Genomic DNA, 26,535 nt, shown 5'->3' on the forward strand with positions numbered 1-26,535 from the left:
GGTGGAAGGAGTGGGGAACAAATCTTACTGCTTTTTAACTATTATTTCATTTCTGCATTTTAGTACTAAATGCATAAAGTAAAAAACCCCTCTGCTGATAATGAATGGGTTAATACACCAATCCAAAGATCTGCAGTAAATAATTCTAATTTTTCTGATAATCCATTCAATTAAATAAATTAGGATTGGGTGTTCAATTAAAAACTAGAGACCTCTGTTACACTTTAGTTCAAATTGATCACTTGGTTCGTCCATTTGTCCTTTAAAATGATGGTGAAATAACAATCATTTGATTGTAACTTTGACATTTACCTGGTTTAATTTCAGGCACCAAGAGTTGAAGCTCAAATTCTTCTGGGTTCCTTGGTCTGTTTCCCAAATTTATATGATGACCTCCCTACATTACAACCTTGTCATACTGATATTTTATCCACAAAATGTAATGATGTTAAGGTAAGATGTCTAATACAAGACTTTTTTTCTTTTTTAATTTCTCAAATAGGTTATCTACTTATTTCAACTTGATACATACCCTTTTAAGTTCCTAACTTTTTGAAAGGGCGTTATCGATTTGTTCCTATTTTATGCAAAGAATTGTATATAGTACTTATCTGAAAACTAAATGAGTATTCCAATGTAAAACTTTTGTGTTGAATATTTATTATCCAATAAATAAAATTACTTTTTTACTTCAGATTTTATACATTTCATAATACTGTGGAAACTGCATGATACCTTCTCTCTTTGTCTTCAAAGGAACTTGTAATTAAGAGTATTTTAAAGTCTGCAAGGGAAGAACCTTCTGGGCCAGCTCGGTAAGTATTTCCAAATGATGACAATTGATAATACACCTTCCAATCAATATAATGCCGTTTTTTGTGGTGATTACGGCAAGAGATGAGACGCAGGAGACTTCATTTCAGACTTTCCACGATTAACATGTAGTACGATCCAAGTCAATTTACATCAGAGACGGTCATTGAATAAAATTCCTCCTAATCAGTACAGTTACACCAGAATAGACAATGGACCCTGTATTTTAGTTAATCTGAGCTCTAGGACCATTTGTCAAATATACAGTAAGCTTGTACAATAACTTGATTATGTATGACCCAGAAGTCTTTTTATGTGATGCTATCTTTACTTTATCATGTAAGCCACTCTGGTCAGAGCAGAAGTGAAAACTCTTAAGTAAAATGAAAAGTGTACCAACAGTATGTCCAGTTCTCTCGTAAATCATTTTTTTTAATTATTTTTTTTAATTCATTTAGGAGATAACGGGGTGGCTTACAAAGTGAATACTTATCACCCATCAATACCTGCTCTTCAAAGCTTGAGAGTGAAGCCCCTGCACAGTATTGCAAGGGTTCTCCCATTGTATTATGTTATATAATTTATGCATAATTATGTTCTGTGTTCTTTGAGTCTTCATGCGTATGATGTTGCTGCAAGCAAGCTTTTCATTGTACCTGTACCTCGCCATACTTTGTGTAGGAAGGAACTGCAGATGCTGGTTTAAACCAAAGATAGACTCATCATACTTTATTGCATATGGCAATAAACTCATTTTGTTTTGCTGGAACTGAGTTGCAATACAAAGAACAATAATACATTTCCAAATATGATCAAGTAACCAGATGAGAAACTTCACTATTAACGTATGGTCGGCCAAAATTTATGGCAAATTAATGGATCATCTTCTTGAACTCCGTTTATTTAGTAGCACCGTGTCAGGCTAGGAAAAGCTGCAGTTAAATATAATAATCCAAAATTGCTATCTGGCTTGTGCCATCCCTTTGTAGAAACAACACCTGTCTTACCATTTGAAATCTGGAATGGTAAAAAGTTGATAGGTTCCAAAATCGCCACAAAAATTAAGTCCTTATACTTTAAATGGAAGTATCCTTTTAAAGATATAATACATATTTATCAGTAGTTAATCTCTGGAGCAATGGAAAACAAATTTTATATGAGGCATCTCATTCTTGCGCTATAAATGCTTGGAGATTTTGAAAATGGGTTTTAATGTGGTTCACTTTTGACTTTGCCTCTCTAGTTCGTTTACAATAGCAAGTGATGTTAGGGTAGAACATAATCTGACCTAATTTCACGGACAATAGTGGTTAGTAGAATGTTTGAATTGAAATTATTGTAGGAGCCATTTATGCTTAATTCAGTTATTGTAATTGTGTTATGGCTATGTTTTAATATTTCTAGTTTATGTCTTTTTTGCCTGCTTGTGGGTGTGACTTAATTGGGAGTGTCTAGATGGGAGGAGGCTAGTGTGTCGACAGAGGTTGTGGGTCAGTTTAGACTCGGAGGATGGTGAGCATACAGTTCTTTACCACGCGCTCGTACCATACGCTTGTATCATCTATATTTGTAAGAACCATACGGTAATAACTACAAGAATTCTAGATATTGTTTGAAGAAGAAACTGTTGATAAAGTACGGATACTGATGAATTACTCTATGATTTGTGCTACTTTAATAAAACCAATTAATGAAGAAAAGAAGTTTGGAAGATTCGTTTTGTCATATCTGGGTGCGACGTGTGCGTAAGCTATAACTACATTTCATCCCTGAGAAGTAATGGCTATCGAAGTGGGATTTCGAGATGGCATAGAAACTGCCATTACAATGATGTTATCGCACAGTACGGATTAAGACAACTATTTGAAAGGAACAATATCTGCATCTATTATACTGATACAAAAGCATATAGATGTCATTTAAGATTAAATATGTCATTATAATGAATATTACAATCTTTTTTTGCAGATGTGTTGCACTTTGCAGCCTTGGTATTTGGCTTTGTGAAGAGTTGGTACATGGTACTCAACACCCTCAGATCAAAGATGCTTTAAATGTAATTTGTGTAACGTTAAAGGTAAGGCATTTTCCATGATTTTACTACAGATCAACTTTTTTGGGGGAAAAAAGAGCAATGTTAAGGATCAATAATTTGTTGTCTTGTATTGGCAGTTCCCAAACAAAGCTGTTGCACAAGTGGCTTGTGATATTTTGCATCTATTAATCAATTATGTGGATGAGCTTCAGAATTACCCATCAGATTCTCCAAAAAAAATTCTTGAGGTAAAATTTTATTTAATCTGTTGATTGGGAAAAAGTTATTTTGTACAGTATAACAGTTCTCAACTCAAGACTGCAGCCAATTAAGCTAGTTTATTTCAAGCCGTTTATACATTTGTATTACCTGGAGAGTTTTATTTGATGACAGATAATATTTTTAATGTATATAATGCTTTTATCAGGAACATATTTTGCATTTGTAGTCAAAGACTTCAAAAGGTGTGGCTTGCTCTGATTGTATAAACAGAATGGGTTGTGGAAGGAAGCAAGAGTTGGAAAAATGCATAGCCCTTAGATGTTGACAATAGAGCCACTTAAATCTTAAAAAGTGCATCTATATTGGCTGGCCATACATCCTTGTATAGGAGTCTAGTGACGTTTAAAGACTTTCAGGTTGATTATCAGTTTTGAATGCTTTAAATCATTTTAAAAAAATCTTTAGTGAGTTGTTTGAAAGTACTTTATTTTTAACATAGATCTAAAGTCTCAAATGTTCATTTTTAGCTTCTAATGTTTTGTTTTTGAATGTTCGAGTTAATTCTGGGCAATGATTTAGTTGGCTGTCAAAAGATTTTCTCATTTTATGTCAAGTGTAGTTTCAGTTATGCCATATGATCCTACTTTTACTTTATTATGCACATGGTCTTAACACAAGATCTTTTCCCACGTTTCTGCATCATGATGAAAGGGTCACTAAAGATTTGACTGTTTGTAGGTGGTGGACATTGTCAGCGGTCTGTTGACTACAAAATTCACCTTGTGAGTTTGGCCATAAAATTATCTGTTATTCTGTGATTTTAGTTTCTTGGTCAATAAAGTTCTGTTTGACTTCCTCGAACAACTTGATGTTCCTTAATCATCCCGCACAAATGTATTTGCATTTCCAGTCATGTGCGTGCGATCACCCCTTGATAATTTTTGTGATTTTTTTTTATTCTGATTTTTTCACATTATACTTGGGAAATAATTACCCACAAAGTACAAATGATACCTGTCTTTTGGATGTGGTTTCATCATTGACTTACTCCATTAACTACAGTGCCCTCCATAATGTTTGGGACAAAAAACCATCATTTATCTGTACTCCACAATTTGAGATTTGTAATAGAAAAAATCACGTGGTTAAAGTGCACATTGTCAGATTTTATTAAAGGGTATTTTTATACATTTTGGTTTCACCATGTAGAAATTACAGCCATGTTTATACATAATCCCCCCATTTCAGGGCACCATAATGTTTGGGACGCAGCAATGTCATGTAAATGAAAGTAGTCATGTTTAGTATTTTGTGCATATCTTTTGCAAGGAATGACGGCTTGTAGTCTGCGAGTCATGGACATCACCAGTTGTTGGGTGTCTTCACTGGTGATGCTCTGCCAGGCCTGTATTGCAGCCATTTTTAGCTTATGCTGGTTTTGGGGGCTAGTCCCCTTCAGTTTTCTCTTCAGCATATAAAAGGCATGCTCAATTGTGTTCAGATCGGGCGATTGACTTTGCCACTCGAGAATTGACCATTTTTTAGCTTTGAAAAACTCCTTTGTTGTTTTAGCAGTATGTTTGGGATCATTGTCTTGCTGTAGAATGAACCGCCGGCCAATGAGTTTTGAGGCATCTGTTTGAACGAGCAGATAGGATGTGTCTCTACACTTCAGAATTAATTATGCTACTACCATCAGCAGTTGTATCATCAATGAAGATAAGTGAGCCAGTATCATCAGCAGCCATACATGCCCAGGCCACAACACCCCCACCACTGTGTTTCACAGATGAGGTGGTATGCTTTGGATCTTGGGCAGTTCCTTCTCTCCTCCATACTTTGCTCTTGCCATCACTCTGATACAAGTTAATCCTCGTCTCATCTGTCCACAAGACCTTTTTCCAGAACTGTGGTTGCTCTTTTAAGTACTTCTTGACAAACCGTAACCTGGCCATCCTATTTTTGCGGCTAACCAGTGGTTTGTATCTTGCAGTGTAGCCTCTATTTTTCTGTTCATGAAGTCTTCTGCGGACAGTGGTCATTGACAAATCCACATCTGAAGAGTGTTTCTGATCTGTTGGACAGGTGTTTGGGGATTTTTCTTTCTTTTGAGAGAATTCTTCTTTCATCAGCTGTGGAGGTCTTCTTTGGCCTGCCAGTCCCTTTGCAATTAGTAAGTTCACCAGTGCTCTCTTCTTAATGACGATCCAAACAGTTGATTCTGGTAATCCTCAGGTTTTGCTGATGTCTCTAAAGGCCCTGTGCCAGTTCAGCGATTTTTTTTAGGCGACTACAGGCGACTAGGCTGTCGCCGCACGGTCGCCGGGGTGTCACGGGCATGGTCGTGAGTAGTCTCCAAAGACTTGTAGCGTTTTTCTGGTCATTGCTAGATTTGGTGATGGCATTAAATTTTTCGGTGACTGTCGGTTTGACGCCAATGAGCGTAGCTTGACGTCTCCTGGCGTGGGCGCTGTCATAGGTTGTCGCCTGGTGAAGTAGGTTGTCGCCAGGTGATTAAGGTTGTCGCCGGTCTGTTTAAAGTTTGAAGTTTGAAGTTTATTTACAATTATTGAAGTTTATTACAATATGTTTGTATGCACTATTGTATGTTCTTATCAACCTTTAAAAAAAAATTGTTTGTATATCAATAAAGGAAATTCTTGACATTTTGATGGAAAATTGATGTATTTCAGAATAGTTTCTCATAGCATCACTTTCAAATAGTCATGATGCAGAATGATTGGAAATCCTACCGTAAACCCCCTTTTATAAGGAAAGTGGGTGAAACGTGAATTATCCGGTTGACTTCAGTTGTCGTAGGTTGTCGCCTCTGTGGTGGTAGGTTGTCGTAGGTGCGGTCGGTCGTAGGTGGACTTTCTACTTGCGTCGATTGGGTCGCCGGTTTTCGGTAGCTTGCCGTAGCTTGATGTCGACTAGGTGGTAGGTTGTTGTAGCTTGTCGTAGACATTGTCGTAGGGGGGGTCCAGTCACCGGTTTTTCGGCGACCTGCTACGACTATGACAGTCACCTTAAAAAAACGCCTAACTGGGACAGGGCCTTAACAGTTTTATTCTTGTTTCTCAGTCTCGTAATGGCTTCTTTGACTTTCATTGGCAAAACTTTGGTCCTCATGTTGATAAACAGCAATAAAAGTTTCCAAAGGTGATGGAAAGACTGGAGGAAAGACGAGGTACTGAGAGCTCTCTTATACCTGCATTAAGGAGGCAATTAAACACACCTGAGCAATTACAAACACCTGTGAAGCCATGTGTCCCAAACATTATGGTGCCCTGAAATGGGGGGGACTATGTATAAGCACAGCTGTAATTTCTACATGGTGAAACCAAAATGTATAAAGATACCCTTTAATAAAATCTGTATTTTAACCACATGTGATTACAAACTAGAGGAACTGCATCCTGTATTCCGCCTGAGCAGTCTACAACCCAAGAGCATGAACTCTGAATTCTCCAATTTTGGGTAACTCTCTTTTTCTCATTTTCCTTCTGATCTACCCATGTTCTCAAATACACTCTTCTTTCCAACCAAGCACACTATCACCCATTATCTTTCCCCTTCCTCAAATACCTCTCCCATCACACATATAATCCTCCCATTGGGTCCCCATCAACGCTCCCTTATATGTTCCACTCTTCCCTTCTTATCAGATTCCATAATCTGCAGCACTTTATTTTCTCCACTTATCTTCTCCCAGCCTTTGTCAGTTTATGGATCTAACCTTTTATTCCTTTATGGGATATAGCCAGCATTTCTGAGCACTCCACGTTTTCTGACTCCACCTATCAATGAATCCGTGCGCACTTGGATCCAACTACTGCTTGTCAGTTCCTGCTCCATCCATTACCGCCCTCCTCACCTCTGTACACTAGTTATCTTCCCTATGTTCTCTAGGTCCAGATGAAACGTCTCAACCAGAAACATTGACTTTCCATTTCCCTCCACAGATACTGCCTGACCCACTGAATTCCTCAAACAGTTTGTTTTTTTGCTGCAGTCTCCCGTGTCACAACACTTTCATGTTGGGTCACAGGCCCAATTATGTTGGCTAGAAGCTAGGAGCAAACAGCTCTATATTTATGATTCAAGATTGTGTGGGGCTTGGAGAATTTGTGAGTTATATTTACCTTCTCGGGGGATAAAAGTTGCAGGTTTAGTAAGTGCTGTGAAAGAAGTTTTACTAAATTACCTTAATGCATTGTGCCATGGCACACTCTGGTGCCCATTCTGAAGGGAATAATGTGGTGCCAGCTTAGTTGGCTGTTTCGATGTTGAATTGCTCGTGTTGTTGGAAATCCATTTATCCAATCAAAAGGAGAGTTTGGAAATAGAAATATTAGTACAGAAGTAGACCATTTATCCCCTCAAGCCTGAAATGTTATTTAATGAGACTATCGCTTAGAATTCCTGACAAATTCTGTCCAAAGCATACCAACTTCAACAGTCCGCTTGTTCAGCCTTGTTGAAGGCCTCCCACGTGCAGAGGATGCTTGATTGACTTTCTCATCTGTCCAAGGTAAGTGTGACGTCAGCTGGATCCAGCTCAATTATAATAGGCTGCTGCACACGTAATGTTTTGTCTCTCTTCCTCCCTTTTCCTAAGAGAGACCTTTTTGTTAAATTCTTATGAATTAGAATTGGATTCCAATCACTTTATTTTCTTTGTTTCTGGAAATCTTATCCTCATTTTGCATTGCAGGAAAAAATTTAGTTTCAGTATGAACTTTGTTTTTCTTCTTCAACTAGATTTTGATGGCAACAATTACCCACCTTCTGCCGAGTACAGAAGTATCCCCACATGAACAAGATAAAAGGGTAAGAGCATGATGTGTGAATGTGAGCAATATGGGTGGGAAATTGGTACATTTACAAGATATAGCTTCTGTTAATTTTCTGTTTGTTAACTTGAACTTAACAGCTGATAGTATCCTTATTACTGTGCCTTTTGGACTGGTGTATGGTGCTGCCTTTAAAAACATTGCTGCAAGTTGTCCAAGCTGCGGGGCAAGATAAAGACAATTCAGACAAATCTATTCTCAGTTGCATTTACAAGGTAAACATCCATATAATATGTGTTGTATATTTATAAATTAATTTATACTGATTCAGAAATATTCTATTTATTGTAAAATTTGAACAGTTCAGCTATGAACATGATTTAGCTTTGTGGTGATTTTTTTTTAATCAAGGAACAATTTGCTAGGTTATAGCAAACAATAGGACAATCATTTAGAGCATACTAGACCAAGTGGACCCGTTGGGCCCAAACCTCTGATGCATTGGTGCAGCATCCTCTCCTCAAATTAGGAGATCAAAACTGCACACAATACTCCAGATGTGGAACTGCAGAAGAACCTCTTTGCTCCTATACTCAAATCCTCTCATTATGAAGGCCAACATGCCATTAGCTTTCTTCTCTGCCTGCTGGACCTGCACGCTTACTTTCAGTGACTGGTGTACAAGAACACCCAGGTTTCGTTGCACTTCTTTACCTAATCTGACACCATTCTGATAATAATCAGCCTCCTTGTTTTTGCTGCCAAAGTGGATAACCTCACATCTATCTACATTATACTTCATCTGCCCACTTACTCAACCTGTCCAAGTCACCCTGCAACTTCCCAGCATCCTCTTCGCAGTTCACACTGCCACCCAGCTTTGTGTCATCTGCAAACTTGCTAGTGTTACTTCTAATTCCATCATCCAAATCATTAATATATATTATAAATAGTTGTGGCCCCAGCACCGAGCCTTGCGGCACTCCACTCGCCACTGCCTGCCATTCTGAAAAGGACCCATTTATTCCTACTCCTTGCTTCCTGACTGCCAACCAATTCTCTATCCATGTCAATACCCTGCCCCCAATACCATGTGCTCTAATTTTGCTCACCAATCTCCCATGTGGGACCTTATCAAAGGCTTTCTGAAAGTCTACATACACTACATCCACTGGCTCTCCTTCATCCATTTTACTTGTCACATCCTCAAAAAATTCCAGAGGATTACTCAAGCAGGAATTCCCCATCCTAAATCCATGCTGACTTGGACCAATCCTTTTACTGCTATCCAAATGCGCCATTATTACCTCTTTAATAATTGACTCCAGCATCTTCCCCACCACTGATGTCAGGCAAACTGGTCGATAATTCCCTGTTTTCTCTCTTGCTCCTTTCTTGAAAAGTGGGATAACATTAGCTACCCTCCAATCCACGGGAACTGATCCTGAATCTGTTGAACATTGGAAAATGATCACCAATGCGTCCACGATTTCTAGAGCCACCTCCTTGAGTACCCTGGGATGCAGACCATCAGGCCCCGTGGATTTATCAGCCTTCATTCCCATCAGTCTACCCAATACTATTTCTAGCCTAATGCAAATTTCTTTCAGTCCTTCTGTCTCCTTAGATCCTCTGTCCTCTACTGCACCTGGGAGATTGTTTGTGTCTTCCTTAATGAAGACAGATCCGAAGTACCTGTTCAACTCTTCTGCCATTTCCGTGTTACCCATAATAATTTCACCCGTTTCTGCCTTCAAGGGACACACATTTGTCTTTACTAATCTATTTCTCTAAACATACCTAAAGAAGCTTTTACTGTCCTTCTTTATATTCTTGGCCACCTTCCCCTTGTACTTCATCTTTTCAGCCCGTATTGCTCTTGTTGTTAACCTTCTGTTGTCCTTTGAAAGTTTCCCAATCCTCTGGCTTCCCACTACTCTTTGCTATGTTATACATCTTTTCTTTTAGCTTTATTCCATCCCTAACTTCCCTTGTCAGCCACGGTTGCCTCTTACTCCCCTTAGAATCTTTCTTCCTCTTTGGAATTAAATGATCCTGTATCTTCTGGATTATGCCCAGAAATTCCTGCCATTGCTGTTCCACTGTCATTCCTGCTGGGATCCTTTTCCAGTCGACCTTGGCCAGCTCCTCTCTCATGCCTTCATAGTCCCCTTTGTTCAATTGCAACAGGAATACAGGAATACAGAGCTTTATTTGTCATTCGGTACCGAGGTACCGAACAAAATTACATTGCAGTCACACACCAAAAAAAAAACACAAGACACACGACCCCAACACAAACATCCATCACAGTGACTCCAAACACCCCCTCACTGTGATGGAGGCAACAAAACTTCCACTCTCTTCCCCACTGACACTGACACTTCTGATTTAACCTTCTCTCTCTCAAATTGCAGATTAGAACTAATCATATTATGGTCACTACCTCCAAGCGGTTCCTTTACTTTGAGTTCCCTTATTAAATCTGAATCATTGGACAACACTAAATCCAGAATTGCCTTCTCTCTAATAGGCTCCAGTACAAGCTGCTCTGAATCCATCTCTGAGGCAATCTACAAACTCCCATTCTTGGGGTCCAGAACCAACCTGATTTTCCCAGTCCACCTGCATATTGAAATCCCCCATAACCACAGTGGCATTACCTTTGTTACATGCCAGTATTAACTCCTGCTGCAAATTACACCCTGTTTTCTGGGCTACTGTTTGGGGGCCTGTAGATAACTCCCATTAATATCTTCTTACCTTCGCAATTCCTGAATTCTATCCACAGTGACTCTACATCGTCAGTCCCAATGTCACCCCTCGCAAGGGACTGAATTTCATCCCTCACCAACAGAGCTTCCCCACCTCCTCTGCCCACCTGCCTGTCCTTTCTATAGGACGTATAACCCTGAATATTCAATTCCCAGTCCCGATCCTCCTGCAGCCACGTCTCTGTAATCCCCACAATGTCATATTAATCTCTAACTGAGCCTCAAGCTCATCCACTTTACTTCTTGTACTTCGTGCATTCATATATAATATTTTAATCCATTACTCATCTCACCTTTCACATCAATTCCTATTACACTTGGCCATACTCTCCTATCCTTTCGTGAGCTTTCTGTCCCGTTTATTCTGGGGTCTTTCTTAACTTTTCCTATACTCTCTTTCCCTTTAACTCCATCCTTGTCTATCTCATTTGACACCCCCCCCCCACTATTTAGTTTAAAACCACTCGTGTAGCAATGGCAAAACTGCCTGCCAGAATACTGGTCCCCCACCTGTTGAGGTGCAACCCGTCCCTTTTGTACAATTCACCCTTACACCAACACAGGTCCCAGTGGTCTAAGAATCTAAATCCCTGCCCCCTGCACCAGCTCCTCAGCCTCCTATTCAGATCCCCTATCTCCCTGTTCCTGCCCTCACCAGCACGACGAAGTGGAAGCAAACCGGAGATAACCACCCTGGAGGTCCTGTTTTTCAGCCTTCTTCTGAGCTCTCTAAAGTCATGCTGTAGAATATCTTTCCTCTTCTTCCCGACATCGTTTGTGCCGACATGCACTACCATTTCCGGCTGCTCACCTTCACCCTTGAGGATGCTCTGCACTCGGTCTGTGAAATCCTGAATCCTGGCACCAGTTATTTTCTTTTTTTATAAAATCGTTTTCTTTCCTGAAGTGTTTTACTGATTTTGCACAAATCCATTATTTTACAATCAATTTTCCTCCTTTTAGTTTGACTATTACATTTTTACCTTTAAAATTATTCACCTTTGCCTCGCTTAAAAATGGCGGTCAATGGTGTCGTGTCAGTCAATTTTCAATGTCAGGCACACTGCAAAGGAAGAGATAACCTTCTTTACATTTCAAATTTCCCATGTTTGTTTATATGTGAATATATGTTATATCTTTGTTTGCTGGCTATCATTACAGCCTTTATCATTCTTACAGAATTTATCATTCTTCCTTAGTCATAGAGTGATATAGTGTGGAAATAAGCTCTTCAGCACAACTTGCCCACAGCGGCCAACATGTCCCAGCTACACTAGTCCCACCTGCCTGCGCTTGGTTCATATCCCTCCAAACGTCCTATCCATGTTCCTGTCTAACTGTTTCTTAGAAGGTACCTGTCTGACTGTCCTTTGTTTAAAAATAAAATTATTTGCTTTTTCCGCATTATTAGCTTTTTTTATATTCTGTAAGTTAATATTCACTTATTTCATTTTCAATGATAATTGTTGATCTTATTGGTAAATCATTCTTGTTGTCTTTTATCATTAGGTGCTGCATAGCTGTGTGTATGGAGCTCATTACTTAAATAATCCTCGATACTTCCCTCTGAACTTGTCAGATCTAGCCTCTGTTGAATATGATCCATTTTTACATTTGGAAAGCTTGAAGGAACCAGAACCTTTGCACTCTCCCGACTCTGAACGCTCATCAAAACTTCAAACTGTCACAGAGGGTATGTACCAAAATAAAACAAAAATGATAAATTTCAGAATTGCACAGAAACATTTGAAGTAACAGCAGGGTGTTGAGGTCATGGAGAGTGAAGAGAAGTGCAGTCTCATCCAAAATATGGCTGAAATTCACAGAAAATGCAATTCAGTTTGTGTATCTTCTAATTCAGTTGGAGGTTTGGAAAGAAGAATGTAAAAAAGAAATGTGGAAGACAACTCAAAGTGCATCATAATATATTATATTACATGTAGGGTGGCACAGTGGCGCAGCGGTGGAGTTACAGCACCAGAAACCTGGGCTTGATTCTGACTTTGGGCGCTGATTGTACAGAGTTTGTACGTTAGCCCTGTTAGGTTTCCTTCGGGTGCTCTGGTTTCCTCCCACATTTCAAAGATGTGCAGATTTGGGGTTAATTGCCTTCTGTAAATTGCCCCTAGTATGTACGGGTGATCGCTGTTCAGCACTAACTCCGGTTGAAGGGTCTATTTCCACACTGCACCTCTAAAACTAAAACAAATTAATAGACTGGTAAAAATGGCAAATGATATGCTTGCCTTCAGTTTCAGTTTAGTTTATTGTCACATGTACCGCGGTACAGTGAGAAGCTTTTGTTGTGTCCTAACCAGTCAGCAGAAAGATAATACATGATTACAATCGATCCATATACAGTGTATAGATACATGATAAGGGAATAACATTTAGTGCAAGGTAAAGCCAGCAATGTCTGATCAAGGATAGTCTGAGGGTCACCAAAGAGGTAGATTGTAGTTCAGCACTGTTCTCTGATTGTGGCAGGATGATTCAGTTGCCTGATAACAGCTGGGGGAAAAAACTGTCCCTGAATCTGGTGGTGTGCATTTTCACACTTCTGTACCTTTTGCCAGATGGGAAAGGGGGGAAGAGGGAGTGGCTAGGGTTCGACTCGTCCTTGATTATGCTGCTGGCCTTGCCAAGGCAATGTGAGGTATAAATGGAAGGCAGCGTGACGTCAGTCAGGGCATTGAATATAAGAGTCATTTTGCAGCTTTGTAGGACTTTATTTAGGCAACATTTGGAGTATTGCGACATTTGGAGTATTGCATTCAGTTTCGCTTGTCGATTACAGGAAGGATGTGGAGGCTTTGGAAAGGGTACAGAAGAGTTTTACCAGAACGATGCCTGGATTAGAGGATATTGGCTGTAAGGAGAGATTGTATAATATTGGATTGTTTTCTCTGCACTGTCGGAGGCTGAGGAAAGATCTGATAGAAGTATACAAAATTATGTGTAGCACAGATAGGGGAGACAGACAGAACCTTTTTCCGAGGGTGGAAATGTCAAAAACCAGAAGGAAATGGGCAGGGCAAGTTTCTTTTTTAACACAGGGGTGGTGGGTGTCTGGAGCATGTTGCCAGGGTGGTGATGGAGGCAGATATGATCGGTGCAATTAAGAAGTTTTTGGATTTGGAACAGTACAGCACAGGAAGAGGCCTTTCAGCCCACAATATCTGTACTGAGTAGCTGACTTGTAAAAAAATTGTTCTGATTTCTTATTTCTAAAGTTAAAGTGTAAATAGATTGAAATATATCATGGATTTAAATCCTATCTACTTAAAAAGAAAGCAACGTGTAACAGTGAAGGAGTGTCACCTGAAAATTTATTTTGAAATCTGCAATACTGACTTCCACAGATTACTTCCCTTCAAGGATGAAAGATTCAAATTGGATTTCCCCATCTCTTTCCACCCTACCTCACTACAAACATAAAATTAACTACTGTAAAGTCATCAATCTGGAGCTAACTAAATTACAGATAATTGAGATGAATGAACTAGTAATCTATATACCTACCTTGTGGTTAAGAGTTCATGTCCCACTGGTGCAGTGGATGAGAATTTAAATTCTGTTAGTTAAATAATCTGGAAATGAAAAGCTCACACCCATAAAGTTGACTGTGAAGTTACTGAATTTTTACTTTAAAAACAGGCGATCTCTGCATTTCAGCCATTTGGGTAACATAAGTTCATGGATGCAGAATTTGCACATGATTGCCCAAAAACTCAAGATAGCAAATAAAATTTGGTCTCATGGAATTTTGTGATAAAGTAAACAGATTTTTTTTCAACTCGCATTTCTTGGTATTTGCACAGACTGCATGGTTTCATGTTATGGAAAACCATGCATTTTTCTTGGAATGCTGTTCCCTCCTCTTTTCCCAACTTCCCCTTTATCCATTTATTTCACAAAAGCCATGAACACGAAACTGCTGATCTTGCACAGTATGTGTGTATGTTTATACAGAGCTGTGCTGTGTGATTGACTCTTATCTGCACTCTAAAGGGCTATTGTAAGACAACCCCTAGTGCAAACTGGACCAAAGAAACACAAGAACAAAATAACCACCTAACAATGAACAAGGTACCAGATATAAAGACGACAAAGTCAACAGCTCAGCAAGAACAAATGTGAATTCATTGTCTGATGTCATGGTTACCATCAAATCAGAGAATATCTTCAGTTAAATGAGAAATGTAGGAAACCATGCCCAGGAGTAGCATTTGGTATAATTGGAAATAAGGTGCAATTGCAATGGTGCAATACTGGGACATGGATGTACTGAACAGCAAAAGTATTTGTGTAGATAGCTAAAAGATATAGATCCAAGAGTTGGAGCAAAACCCCACAATTCCATCACAGCTATTCTTGAACACTCGTTGACAATTAGAACTAACACCTTGAGTTAGGCGATCCATGAATATCCTCACCCCACCCTGACCAAGGTACAATTGACCATTTGAGTGAGCAGCATGTGATGGAAGCGTTATCACCTATTTTTAACCAACATTTTTATCTTTACGTGCAAGCCCCCTGCCCCCCCCCCCCCCCATAACAGTATATTTAATGTCAAGTTAATAGTTTTGTTTATTGTCACGTGTACCAAAATACAGTGAACAGATTTTGGTGCGTGGATGATTAGCAATGAATGGTGCTGTAGTGGGCCATGCTATGATTTCCAAGTGCCCCAATAGCTCTTGCAGTTTCTGGTGGTAAATCCTTAGTGTCGTCAGGAATTACAGGAATCCTATAACTGATGTCATCAAGCCTGCCGAGCAGCCAGTAGTACTAAAGAGTTCCTCCACATAGACAAACGGGGAAAAGGAAGAATTTTAAATAGGTTTAATAAATATTAGAGTGTTAAATACATTTTAAATGGGTTTGATAAATACTTTAGTGTTGAATAAAGGCTTTAATTTAATGCTCTAAAATATATTAAAAGCTTAAATGTAAATATTAAAAATGACATGTTAAAAACCCTTGTGGATTGAAATTTTCATGTGTGGTAACAGATAACAGCGCAGGCTTAGAAAAGGGTTAAATTACTTGTATAAATCAGGCAGAATTGTAGAAGGATATAGAGCCTAGGTGGCTGAACAGAGTTAACATGCAGATCACATACATGGCAATAAACACCTGAACAATGTATTCATGATGCTACGTTTATCTTGTCATTTTACCCAAAGTAAAGCTTTTTTTGCTATCTATAGAGGCCCTCTTGTACTTCTCTGCACTTAAAATCCAGGTAAGTGGTACTGGGTTTTCTGACAGAAACATATTTCCAGAGATATTCTTAAATATAATGGGTTAAAAAAAAGTAAAATAGCCCTTCAGTTTGTGTTAATCTTAAAGCAATGCCACTGCCAAATTTAAAAAGTTATTCTAAAACTTTGCATTAACATTGTTTGTAGTTTTCTATATTCTAAAATAATCAATTCTGACCAAACTAAATGTACATGTAGCACTAGATTGCCTTTTCAGATTTCACATTTTAAATTTACTGTCCTTTCAAAAACTACAATTGTTTTGGGAATTAGTTGACCAATCTTTGGCTTCAAAAGAAGATTTTATCTTTGATTTGTGAACCACTTGCCCAAAATATCATCCAAAAAAAAATTATTGTCTTTAATGTCTGTCAAATATCACATAATCGCATTGTTGCCATTATTCCCAGTTGATTTAAAAAATTTAAATATTCAATTTAATGTTTAAGTTGCAAAGCTTATTATTACAATAGACTAAATTATATAATTTTGTATCTTACTAGAGTTTTTGTTTTAAATATATAATGTATCTAATGTATATGTGCATAACAAGGTCTTTTTCCAAGATGGAGATAAACTCCTGATGTCCAGAAGCAAACAAAACAGAATTGAAACAGATGAGTTCAATATCTCGCTGATAGGCTTTATGTACTGCTATTCACCATTCGTAATGAGCTTCCTTAAGGGCACCAAAATGATATTGCAGATTAGATAAATGCTGAACCCTTTTGCTATGTGCTAACAGCAGGTGATTTTTCTTGCCTATGGGATCTACTTGATGCTTTTCAGAGGAATAAAATTACTAATCATCACTGCATTGTCCAAAGCATGTTTCATTCTTTTCAAGCAGTTTGCAACCTTTGATGAAGTGCCAAACTATTCTAAACATAGCTGTTCCTAATAAGCTCAGCATTGGATTCAACAAGCTTGATTGGCGGTTGTCAGTAGGATAAGAGGTAATTACATTTACAACAGCAATGAAGCAAGGTAGTTGGCAATTGTCCAAAGCAATGCCCTGATAGAAAAATAAAGAGAATCATCTGCAGCATACAATCAAACGAAGGTTTGAAAAGACTTACAAGCTGCCTACTGGTATTCCTATCTTTTCAGGTCATTTATTGAAAATTCAATAAATGCAGTTGGAAACATAATTAGAGCATTAAAATATTTCATCTCTGTATTTTAGATCGAAGGGACAGTGGTGTGATGAAATTATTTACCTTTAAACTTATCTATAGAATTTATTCAATCTTGAGGAAAAGGAGTGCCCTTTTCTATAGTATATTTATCTATAGATTTTAGGGGGTTTCTGAGATAAAGGTAATGAGTAATTTCATTTTTTTTAAATTGGGTTTCAGATACACACAGTTATAAGACCATAAGACATAGGAGCAGAATTAGGCCATTCGGCCCAGTTGAGTCAGACTGCAAACAAACTAATTTGCTTGATCATGAACTTTACGGAAAAAATGTAATAATCTGTAGACTGTTTTGTGTTTTATTCCTCGCATCATTTCTGAGATGTCAGAAGTTCCAAAGTTACAGTGCCCTCCATAATGTTTGGGACAAAGACCCATCATTTATTTATTTGCATCTATACTCTACAATTTGAGATTGGTAATAGAAAAAAATTACATGTGGTTAATTAACCACATGTGATTTTTTTTTCTATTACAAATCTCAAATTGTGGAGTACAGAGGCAAATAAATAAATGATGGGTCTTTGTCCCAAACATTATGGAGGGCTCTGTATCATTGTTCCACAGAATGTCATCATTGCTTTGTCTAACCTTCGGTATTAAAATGTTAATTGGCATGGTGTTGACTGCTTCAATTGGAATAGTTTACAATAAGAGGAGATCGAGGGGGGTTATAGTTAGAATTTTCTATCGTGTTTATTTACATTTTCAATTAAGTTTAAGTTGAAGCCTTTACTGGCTTGACTTTAAAAGTCAACTTACTCACCAGCCCCATCGCAATTTTTAAATCATCATCAGGTCAATGCATCAGTGTTGATTTAAGAATAAAATGCACAAAAATGTGTCATAGTTTTACAGATGTAGCTTTTTATTTCAAGAGGTGGTTGTCTTTTTTTAATTAATTGTACTTGCTAATAGTTTCAGATTAACTATTTTCTGCGTCTTCAATTTTCCCACTTTCCGGATTTATGCACATTCACTCCTTCATTAAATACAAATCTTTTGATTTGGCAAAATTCTGTATTTATGCCTTAACGGAAATCCATTGACATTCATTTCCCATGCATCAGTAGACAATAGGTGTGAAAGGTAACCTCTGTATCAACTTTAATGCTAGACATGTGAACCAAGTCATCAGTGTTCTAAGCTCTGCCAATGGATACAGTGTTGCAGTCACAAAATTAAATACAGAAACTGACTATTCAGACTGCCTGGTATTTTTGGCCTTAATATTACATTTTCATATCATTCCATTTCTTCTACTTTCTATTTAGCTTTATTGTAATAGTTAACTTAAAATTGATTGAAAGTTACAGCATGGAAACAGGCCCTTTAGCCCACAAATCCATGCCAACTATTGATCACCCGTTCACATTAGTTGTATGTTACCCCATTTTCGCATCCACTCCCTACTCCCTAGAGGCAATTTACAGAGGCCAATTAACCTACAAACCCGCACATCTTTGGATGTGGGAGGAAATCAGAGCACCCAGAGGAAACCCATGCGGTTACAAAGAGAGCAGAAAGTCCACACGGATTGAACCCAAGTCTCTGGCACTATGAGGCAGAAGCAGCTGTGCCACCTGAATTGATTTAGTAGCTAAGTTTCTGAAAATTATATTGCCTCTTGGAAATTGAACCACTTTTACAAAATTGAAAATGTAGCAGCACATGTTAACATAATATATTTATAGCTTTTATTTTGAATTATATATTAGGCTTTAAGTATTTAAAATGTATTTGTTGTTTTATGGAAATGGCTGAATTCCATCATCAACTCCAGTATTCACTCACTACAAGTTTTTTCCACTCAGTCTTAAGCTTCTTAATTTCCTCTTGTCATATTTTGCAATCACTGGAAAGGTGTGTTACTGTTTATTTCAGTTCTCAGGCGATCCTCAAGTTTACAGCCATTTGGCTCACAGATGTTCGCCATTACAGAATTCATTAATCACCATTCAAAAATTTGAGAAGCAATAAAATTCACAGAATTGACAGGGGGATAATAGATAGACAGAATTATTTTTTTTAATTCTTTGCAGGTTTGTAGGTTAATTGGCTGGGTAAATGTAAAAAATTGTCCCTAGTGGGTGTAGGATAGTGTTAATGTACGGGGATCGCTGGGCGGCACGGACTTGGTGGGCCGAAAAGGCCTGTTTCCGGCTGTATATATATGATATGATATGATATGATATGATATGAATGCAGAAATAACATGCCTCGCAAAATGGGAAATTACAATGCGGACCATGTCGAGGAGCGCAATCCCCCTCTTTATACCCCCTCCCCCGCCCCGTAATGGAGCCAGACTTCATTCTCAGAACTCTCTGAACAGTACAGACAATCCTTGCGTTATCTGTACTATTACACTAATAATAGTGTTATTACACTAATAAGGGTTTGCATTTAATCCTGCTTTCAATTGCCTCTTCAACCATTTATACTTCAGTACAATTGCACATCATTGGTATGGGAAATTGAAAGGGTCATAATCCATGGTTTTGATGATTTTGATATTTATTGGCAAAAGTTAGTTCAAGATTTGATCACTTGTGCTTCTCAAAATTAACAGACTCAACTATACCTTGAAAAGAGACATTGTGACTAACATACCTTTTAAATACTAGTTGCCTGTGTATTTGAGTACCGATTTTGTGTAATCCATGTTAGCATCTCAATTCCATGATTCTTGCTCTTTGATTGTCATTTCTGGATCTCCTTTCCTTCCAATAATTTGCTGTCATCTCCTGAACCTGAAGCATCGCTATCTCCCAATCCCACCAAGCTTTAGCATTTTCTCTCCACTCTGCTCTCTAAGCAAACCTTGAGCTGATAAAGAAATAGTTGCTGCACGCTTTCATCAGCCTTGTGCTTAGCTGCAACATTAGGATATGGGCCAAACAAGGGCAGGTTGGATTAGTGTAGATGGGACATATTGGTCAGCGTGGGCAACCTGGGCCAATGGGCCCGTTTACAAGCTGTATGACTCTATTAGAGCATTTGATACATATGCTTGGTTCCACTGCAGTGCTAAAACAAACTGGGGTTTACAGGTATGCACATGCAGAGAAATATATGCAATTTCTGTCAATGGTTGCTCTCAGTACCAGCTCATCAGTGCATCTGCTCAACTGTAAAACACGTCTTAAGGAAGCAGGTGACTTTGTTTTCCATAATTGTAGTATCTGGGGAATGCACCCATGTGTGTGCACGCACATGGTCGTTTAGATTTAATTTTTTTATGTTGGCCCTTCTTCTTACAATTTGGCGTACCTCATGTCAAATTAGGCCTACTGACGTATGATATATTTTCTTTACCTACTGCCAACTGCTTTTTAGTTTACCAAATGGAAATGCAGTTATTAGTGTTGGTGGCCCTTGGAACCAAATACACGTGTGTCTTAGATTCCATCCTTCAGTGTTCTCTCAGCCATTGACAATTAGTCTATTCTGATAGATTGATATTCAAATAATGTTTTTATAGTTTCAAACTTTTGCTGTATAAAAGTTATTAAATTGCTCGATTGACATTGAATTTAACAGAAACCAAAAAGCATAACAAGCTGGAGCGAGTGTTAGCTGGAAAATGTTAGGCAATAAAGCTGACATAATAAAATTCCTAAGTACATGAACATTTTTGAGAGAGAGCATTAATAATACCCAAAACAATATAACCAAGCTATTTGTATTGTCTTGGGTGACTTTCTGTACTTTAATGGCCTGGATGTTGCTGGAGAATGCAGACATTTCTGCATGAAAGTGCAGACATGCCTCAGCTTAATTGCAAATAGGGTTAGGCACTTCCATGCAATTGCTTGGTCCCATACTGTACTTCCTGTAGAGTCAAGAAGCAAAGCAGAATATTTTTGAGATTTTCCCAACACTAACGCTGTAGAATATGCTCTCTGGTCTGGCACAGGGTCTACAAGACCATTTGGGTTGAGGGTTGTCAGGTAAAAAATAAAATAAAATGTTCTTTATTTGATAATTGCTAATTTTATGTTGTAAATTTTAATCTGAATTCATTTTAATAAGTTTCTGAATATTTGAGATAATTAGCATTAGATATGTGATAGCCAGCAAAGCAGGAGGCAGGGCTTTACTGTTTCCAAAGGTTTTACTGAATTTCATTTGTCCTGATACGTCTGCATCACTCCATTGCATCAATTAAGTCCGTGTCGTCACTCGAGTCCTTACCACTTGAATCCATCTGGACAAACAAGATTTTTAATTCGCCTCGGAGGTCACACAGGTGGTGACTAAATCGCGAATCACCATCTGTAAAATCTGGGACATTATATTGGTATTAAGCCAGAAATTGTGTTTCATTAGAGGCTGGATGCAGTTGAAATGATTATTTTTTTAGACAAAATATAGTTTCACCAACATGTGGTTGGATGGATTGACGATTTTTTGCTTTTCATCCTAATTGCATTTAGTTATCTCTGAGTCTAGTGCATAGCAAATTAAATGTACAGTACAATTACTTTTACATGGTATTGTCCCTGACATTAAGAAACCTTTCAAAAACTTTACTTTAAAATCAACTAAAACGCAAACATTTTTTTAAAAAGTTAAAATGTTAAACCAGCGACAAATAATTAAATAAAAAAGGAACTTAACCATTTTCCCTTTCTCCTTCAAGGTTTTACAATCCCCTTTAAAATCTGTGACTTGCAGATCACCTAGTTTCAAATGGGCAATCTCAGCAAGTTCCTGCTCTACTACTGGACTCTGTGTGAACTCCTATGTCGGAGTATAGCCCAGAAAGAGCCAGCAAAGCTTAGCCATTAAGTTTGGAACTTGCATTTGTACATGTGCTAATAGGTTTGAGGACGTACTGAGAAATGCACGGAACTCCCATTTAAGAGTAAAACCCAAGCATGTTTCAAGCTAACCAAGCAATCTTTGTATCTTGAGAGAATGTGTTCAAATTGAACCATATATGATTGATTAAACTACAGTTTTTTAATTTATAATTTTTAACTGTGATTCAAATTATCAATTAATCAAAAATGTTTTTTTTACAAATCATTCCACTCTTATTTTACAGTGAGGAGTCGCATTCAGCAAGGTTTGATTTCAGTTGCTGCCCGAACTGTGATAATACATTTGGTAAATCATGTTGGCCATTATCCGTTGAGTGGAGGTCCAGCAATGCTGACCAGTTTGATGAGTGAAAACCATGACAATCCCTTCACTGACTGTACTGAACTTTCCCCTGAACTTTTTGAGAATCCAAATCTCCAGTTTTTTGTATTGAACAGTTCGACTCTTATCTCGTACTTGGAAATCCCAATTGAGGGCAATATCCCAGGAGGAGGGATGTCAGCTGGTCTCTCAACAGCTACCTCTAATGTTAGAGTTGTGATGCGTGATATATCTGGTAAGTACTCCTGGGATTCTGCAATTTTATATGGACCGCCTCATTGCTGTCAACAAAGGCAAACTCACAAGTTCACAAATGTTTATAACGAGGAACAAATGTCTGAACCTGTCTTCAGTGAAACAGAAATTACTGATGTTGATTTAAAAGACTACCTCGTACCTCGAACAAAAAGAAGATGCAGAGAAATTGTGCCGTCTTGGGATGCAATTCATGATGATGAAGATGCCTTGGATGAGATGCTGCAGTATCTGGGTTCCACTAGTCCAGAATGTCTCCAGAGAGCTGGTGTGCAACTCAATATCCCTGCTCCCCCTCCAGTTTGTATTTCAGAAAAACAGGAAAATGATGTAATCAATGCAATTCTAAAACAGTACACTGCAGAGGAGGAATTTGTGGAGAGGCATGGCAATGACCTGAATATGAAAGCTACAGAGCAGGAGGAACCATGCCCACAGGAACCTCAGTCCGTCTTTTACTACTGCAGAATGCTGTTGAATATTCTTGGCATGAATTCCTGGGACAAAAGGTAAGATATTTTATTTTTGAGTTTGTTTTTTTAATTGAACTATTTCCATATTGTATTAAAGCAGTGTGTTCTTGTAAGGTTATGTTCATAAAATAAAATAAACTGAAAACGCTCTTGTGTTTTTGACAAAAACTATTATATGGTCCCTGCAGTTGTTTTTAAAATCATGAAAAAATAAATGGACAATAAACAAATGGGATTTATTTGCAGTACATTTTGTTTTCTATGCTGCTGATTCTGGATTGTGGGTAATGGAATCTCGTCCAAAAGACATTTTTGGATAACAATAAAAGCTATTCTGATTCTGATGATTTAATAAATATTTCCGTGTATTCTGGTTTTGATTTACTGCCGTAAGCTTTGTCTATATTTGAGAACAAATTATGTTGCCCATTCTAATTTTAATATTGTTTCATTGTAGGACCAGTTTCCATCTTCTGAAGAAAAATGAAAAGCTTTTGCGAGAACTGAAAAACCTAGACTCTAGGCAATGGTGAATGTTTATTTGTGATACCCTTCACTTTTGTTCTTATATGTTTCATTAATGTATAGCATGAATGTAAGAGCTTTTCCTCCATAAAGGCAAAAGACAAATGAATATCACATCGCAGCACATTCTCACCATTTTGGCTATTAAAGCACGTCTACATAGTTTTATTAGCAGATCCACCCCTTTCTGCTTTCTGCAGAGATCGTTCCCTCCGTAACTCCCTGGTCCACTCGTTCCTTCCCACACAAACCACCCCCTCCTCAGGTACTTTCCCCAGCAACTACAGGAGATGCAACACCTGTCCCTTTACCTCCCCCGTCGACTCCATCCAAGGGCCCAAACAGTGTTTCCAGGTGAGGCAGAGGTTCACCTGCACCTCCTCCAACCTCATCTATTGTATCAGCTGCTCCAGATGTCAACTTCTCTACATCGGCGAGACCAAGCGCAGGCTGGGCGATCGCTTTGTTCAACACCTTCGCTCAGTCTGCCTTAACCAACCTGATCTCCCAGTGGCTCAGCACTTCAACTCCCATTCCCATTCTGACCTTTCTGTTCTGGGCCTCCTCCATTGTCAGAGTGAGGCCCAGCGCAAATTGGTGGAACAGCATCTCATATTTCGCTTGGGCAGTTTACACCCCAGTGGTATGAACATTGACTTCTCTAACTTCAGATAGTTCCTCTTTCCCTCTCTATCCCCTCCCCTTCCCAGTTTTCCCACTAGTCTTCCTGTCTCCTACTACATCCTATCTTTGTCCCACCCTCTCCCCTGACATCAATCTGAAGGAGGGTCTCGACCCGAAACGTCACCCATTCCGTCTCTCCAGAGATGTTGCCTGAGCCACTGAGTTATTCCAGCATTTTTTGTCTACCTTCGATTTATGTGCAGTTTTTTTGCTACACATGCTGGGATGTGAAGTCACTTCACTGGATAATTAGTCCAGTTTTTTAAACTGCAAGATCATCAATTTTAATGCTGTGTCTAGAAATGAATTGAATTAACTAACCTAGCACGGATACGAGATTTGAATTTGGGGCTTTACTGGCTTAGCAATTAGGCACCAAATAACTGAACTATTACGAATGCAACTCATTTGTCCATTTTCAAGGAAGATATGGTATAAAAACTGAGGAGAGCCGGAATAAGGAACCCAATCGTACATACTTACATCAGTACTGCCAGTCCTATAACAGCATCACTCATTGTTGGTCATTTGTTGCAAACCTTCTATGCCTTTTTCGTTACACTACATTGGAGTGTAGGAAGTCATTGTCAAAATTGTGTTAAAGAGGGGTTTGAGCATGATAACAAGATGTTAACATTGAGTCTTCAGTGGACTGATTCAGCCTGAAACTGATATCATGGCAACCTTTTTAAGGAGCTGAGATGGATGACCTGAAATTCTCAATTATACATCAGACTCTTGGTAGAAGCTATTTGCTGCTTCTGTTTTTCTTCTAATATGTTCAAGTAATTCAGCACACAGATCTGAAAGTCAATAAAAATATACTAGTCTATTTGATCGCTTGCAAGTTGTTCTTTGGTATAAAGACTATTTGTTGATGCTTAATAAACTTTGACATTTTATGTTGGCAATGCCAAGGGAAACTCTGTATTACATTCGTGTTTTTGCTCTGATCTGCTTATGGAAGCGTAACGGTAACAAAGTAATTGAATAAGTGTTCAGTAACTGTTTTGTTACATGTTAGAGTTTGAAATATTTAGTAAGTCTTGATATTCATCAGTGTAGTAGCTGATCCATTATTGTACTGTTTGAAATTAAAGCAAATTAAACATTCTGTATTGATATTTTTCACTTATTTAAACCACCTTTTGTCTTGCACAGTCGAGAAACACACAAGATAGCAGTGTTTTACGTTGCTGAAGGACAGGAAGATAAGCACTCCATTCTAACAAATACTGGAGGGAGCCAATCCTACGAGGACTTCGTGGCAGGTCTTGGTTGGGAGGTAAAACTTCATGTGATTTCTCAATTCATTTTCAATGCCTCCTAATGAAACTGTACAAATTAATGTTTTTCCAATAGAAAATGTTTTGGTATTAACTAATGATATAATTAACTAGTACTATATTTATAAATCTCAAAACTGACTGCCCTTTGATGACTCTATAATTTTATGTTATCTTGAGATGTTTGCCATTAACTTCATTTAAGTATTATTCTCTCCTCACTGAAAGTAAAGAGTGTCTGCTTCATAAATAAACATTGGGTTAATTGACCTTTAAATAGATGCTGGCTTTGCTTGATGTTTGTAAGCCTGCATTCCGCAGTGGTGAGATTTGTCCAATATAATGGTCATCGTGGTCATTTTTGTGCCAAGCCACTAGAGATGGGAGAATTATTAAACTTCTCCAGTATTTACGGACTAAAATCTTGGAAGCCAAGAAATTGAGGCATATTACTTGTGATGTCTTACCAAAGAGGAGGGATTGGTGATTTTGGAGCTCATTTAGATGGATAAATTCTCAGGGCCTTGACGAAGTGTATTCTTAGACAGTGGGAAGCTAGGGAAGAAATTTCAGAGGTCCTTGCAGAGATATTTGCATCACCTTTAACCACGGGTTTGGGGAGACTACCAATGTTGTACCAATATATAAGAAGGGCAGTAAGGACGTGCCAGGGGAACTACAGGCTGGAGAGACTAACGTCAAAGGTTTAGCGGGGACTCGACGACGCCGTTGGTTGAAGCTGGCACTGGAGGAGACGAGGGGAACTCTGGTGGGTCCAGCCTCCCTCCAAGCTCCCATTGGTCAGATCCCGTCCCGCCCTCGACCCTCATTGGCCAGGCGGCTGTTGGGTTCCCATTGTGACATTGAACATGGCTGACGGGCAGGGAAAGTTGACGAGGAATTTATGAAGAGGAAAAAGTGATTTTCCAAGTTTAGAAAGTAAAAAAATTTAAATATATAACAACCATTTGAACCCCATGACAATGGTGAGTACGGTGGGCCTAAAATTGTTGCGCTATTGTGTACCATTTTGGCTGTATTTTGGGAACAAA

General features: G+C 38.4%; 1 protein-coding gene across 13 annotated transcripts in view; it reads left to right on the forward strand.

Annotated features, from left to right (window-relative positions):
* Positions 1-26,535, forward strand: part of ralgapa1 (Ral GTPase activating protein catalytic subunit alpha 1) — a 137,421-nt gene that overhangs the window by 70,406 nt on the left and 40,480 nt on the right. For all 13 annotated transcript variants that reach the window (XM_078406557.1, XM_078406564.1, XM_078406559.1 and 10 more), the window contains 10 exons: positions 328-453; positions 757-815; positions 2,782-2,890; positions 2,986-3,096; positions 7,835-7,903; positions 8,007-8,141; positions 12,150-12,333; positions 22,163-23,024; positions 23,446-23,517; positions 25,359-25,482. In XM_078406557.1, the coding sequence (XP_078262683.1) occupies positions 328-453; positions 757-815; positions 2,782-2,890; positions 2,986-3,096; positions 7,835-7,903; positions 8,007-8,141; positions 12,150-12,333; positions 22,163-23,024; positions 23,446-23,517; positions 25,359-25,482 (1,851 nt within the window). The remainder of the gene's footprint in view (positions 1-327; positions 454-756; positions 816-2,781; positions 2,891-2,985; positions 3,097-7,834; positions 7,904-8,006; positions 8,142-12,149; positions 12,334-22,162; positions 23,025-23,445; positions 23,518-25,358; positions 25,483-26,535) is intronic.

Source organism: Rhinoraja longicauda, chromosome 10 (assembly GCF_053455715.1).
Source record: "Rhinoraja longicauda isolate Sanriku21f chromosome 10, sRhiLon1.1, whole genome shotgun sequence".
Lineage (NCBI taxonomy): Eukaryota > Metazoa > Chordata > Chondrichthyes > Rajiformes > Arhynchobatidae > Rhinoraja > Rhinoraja longicauda.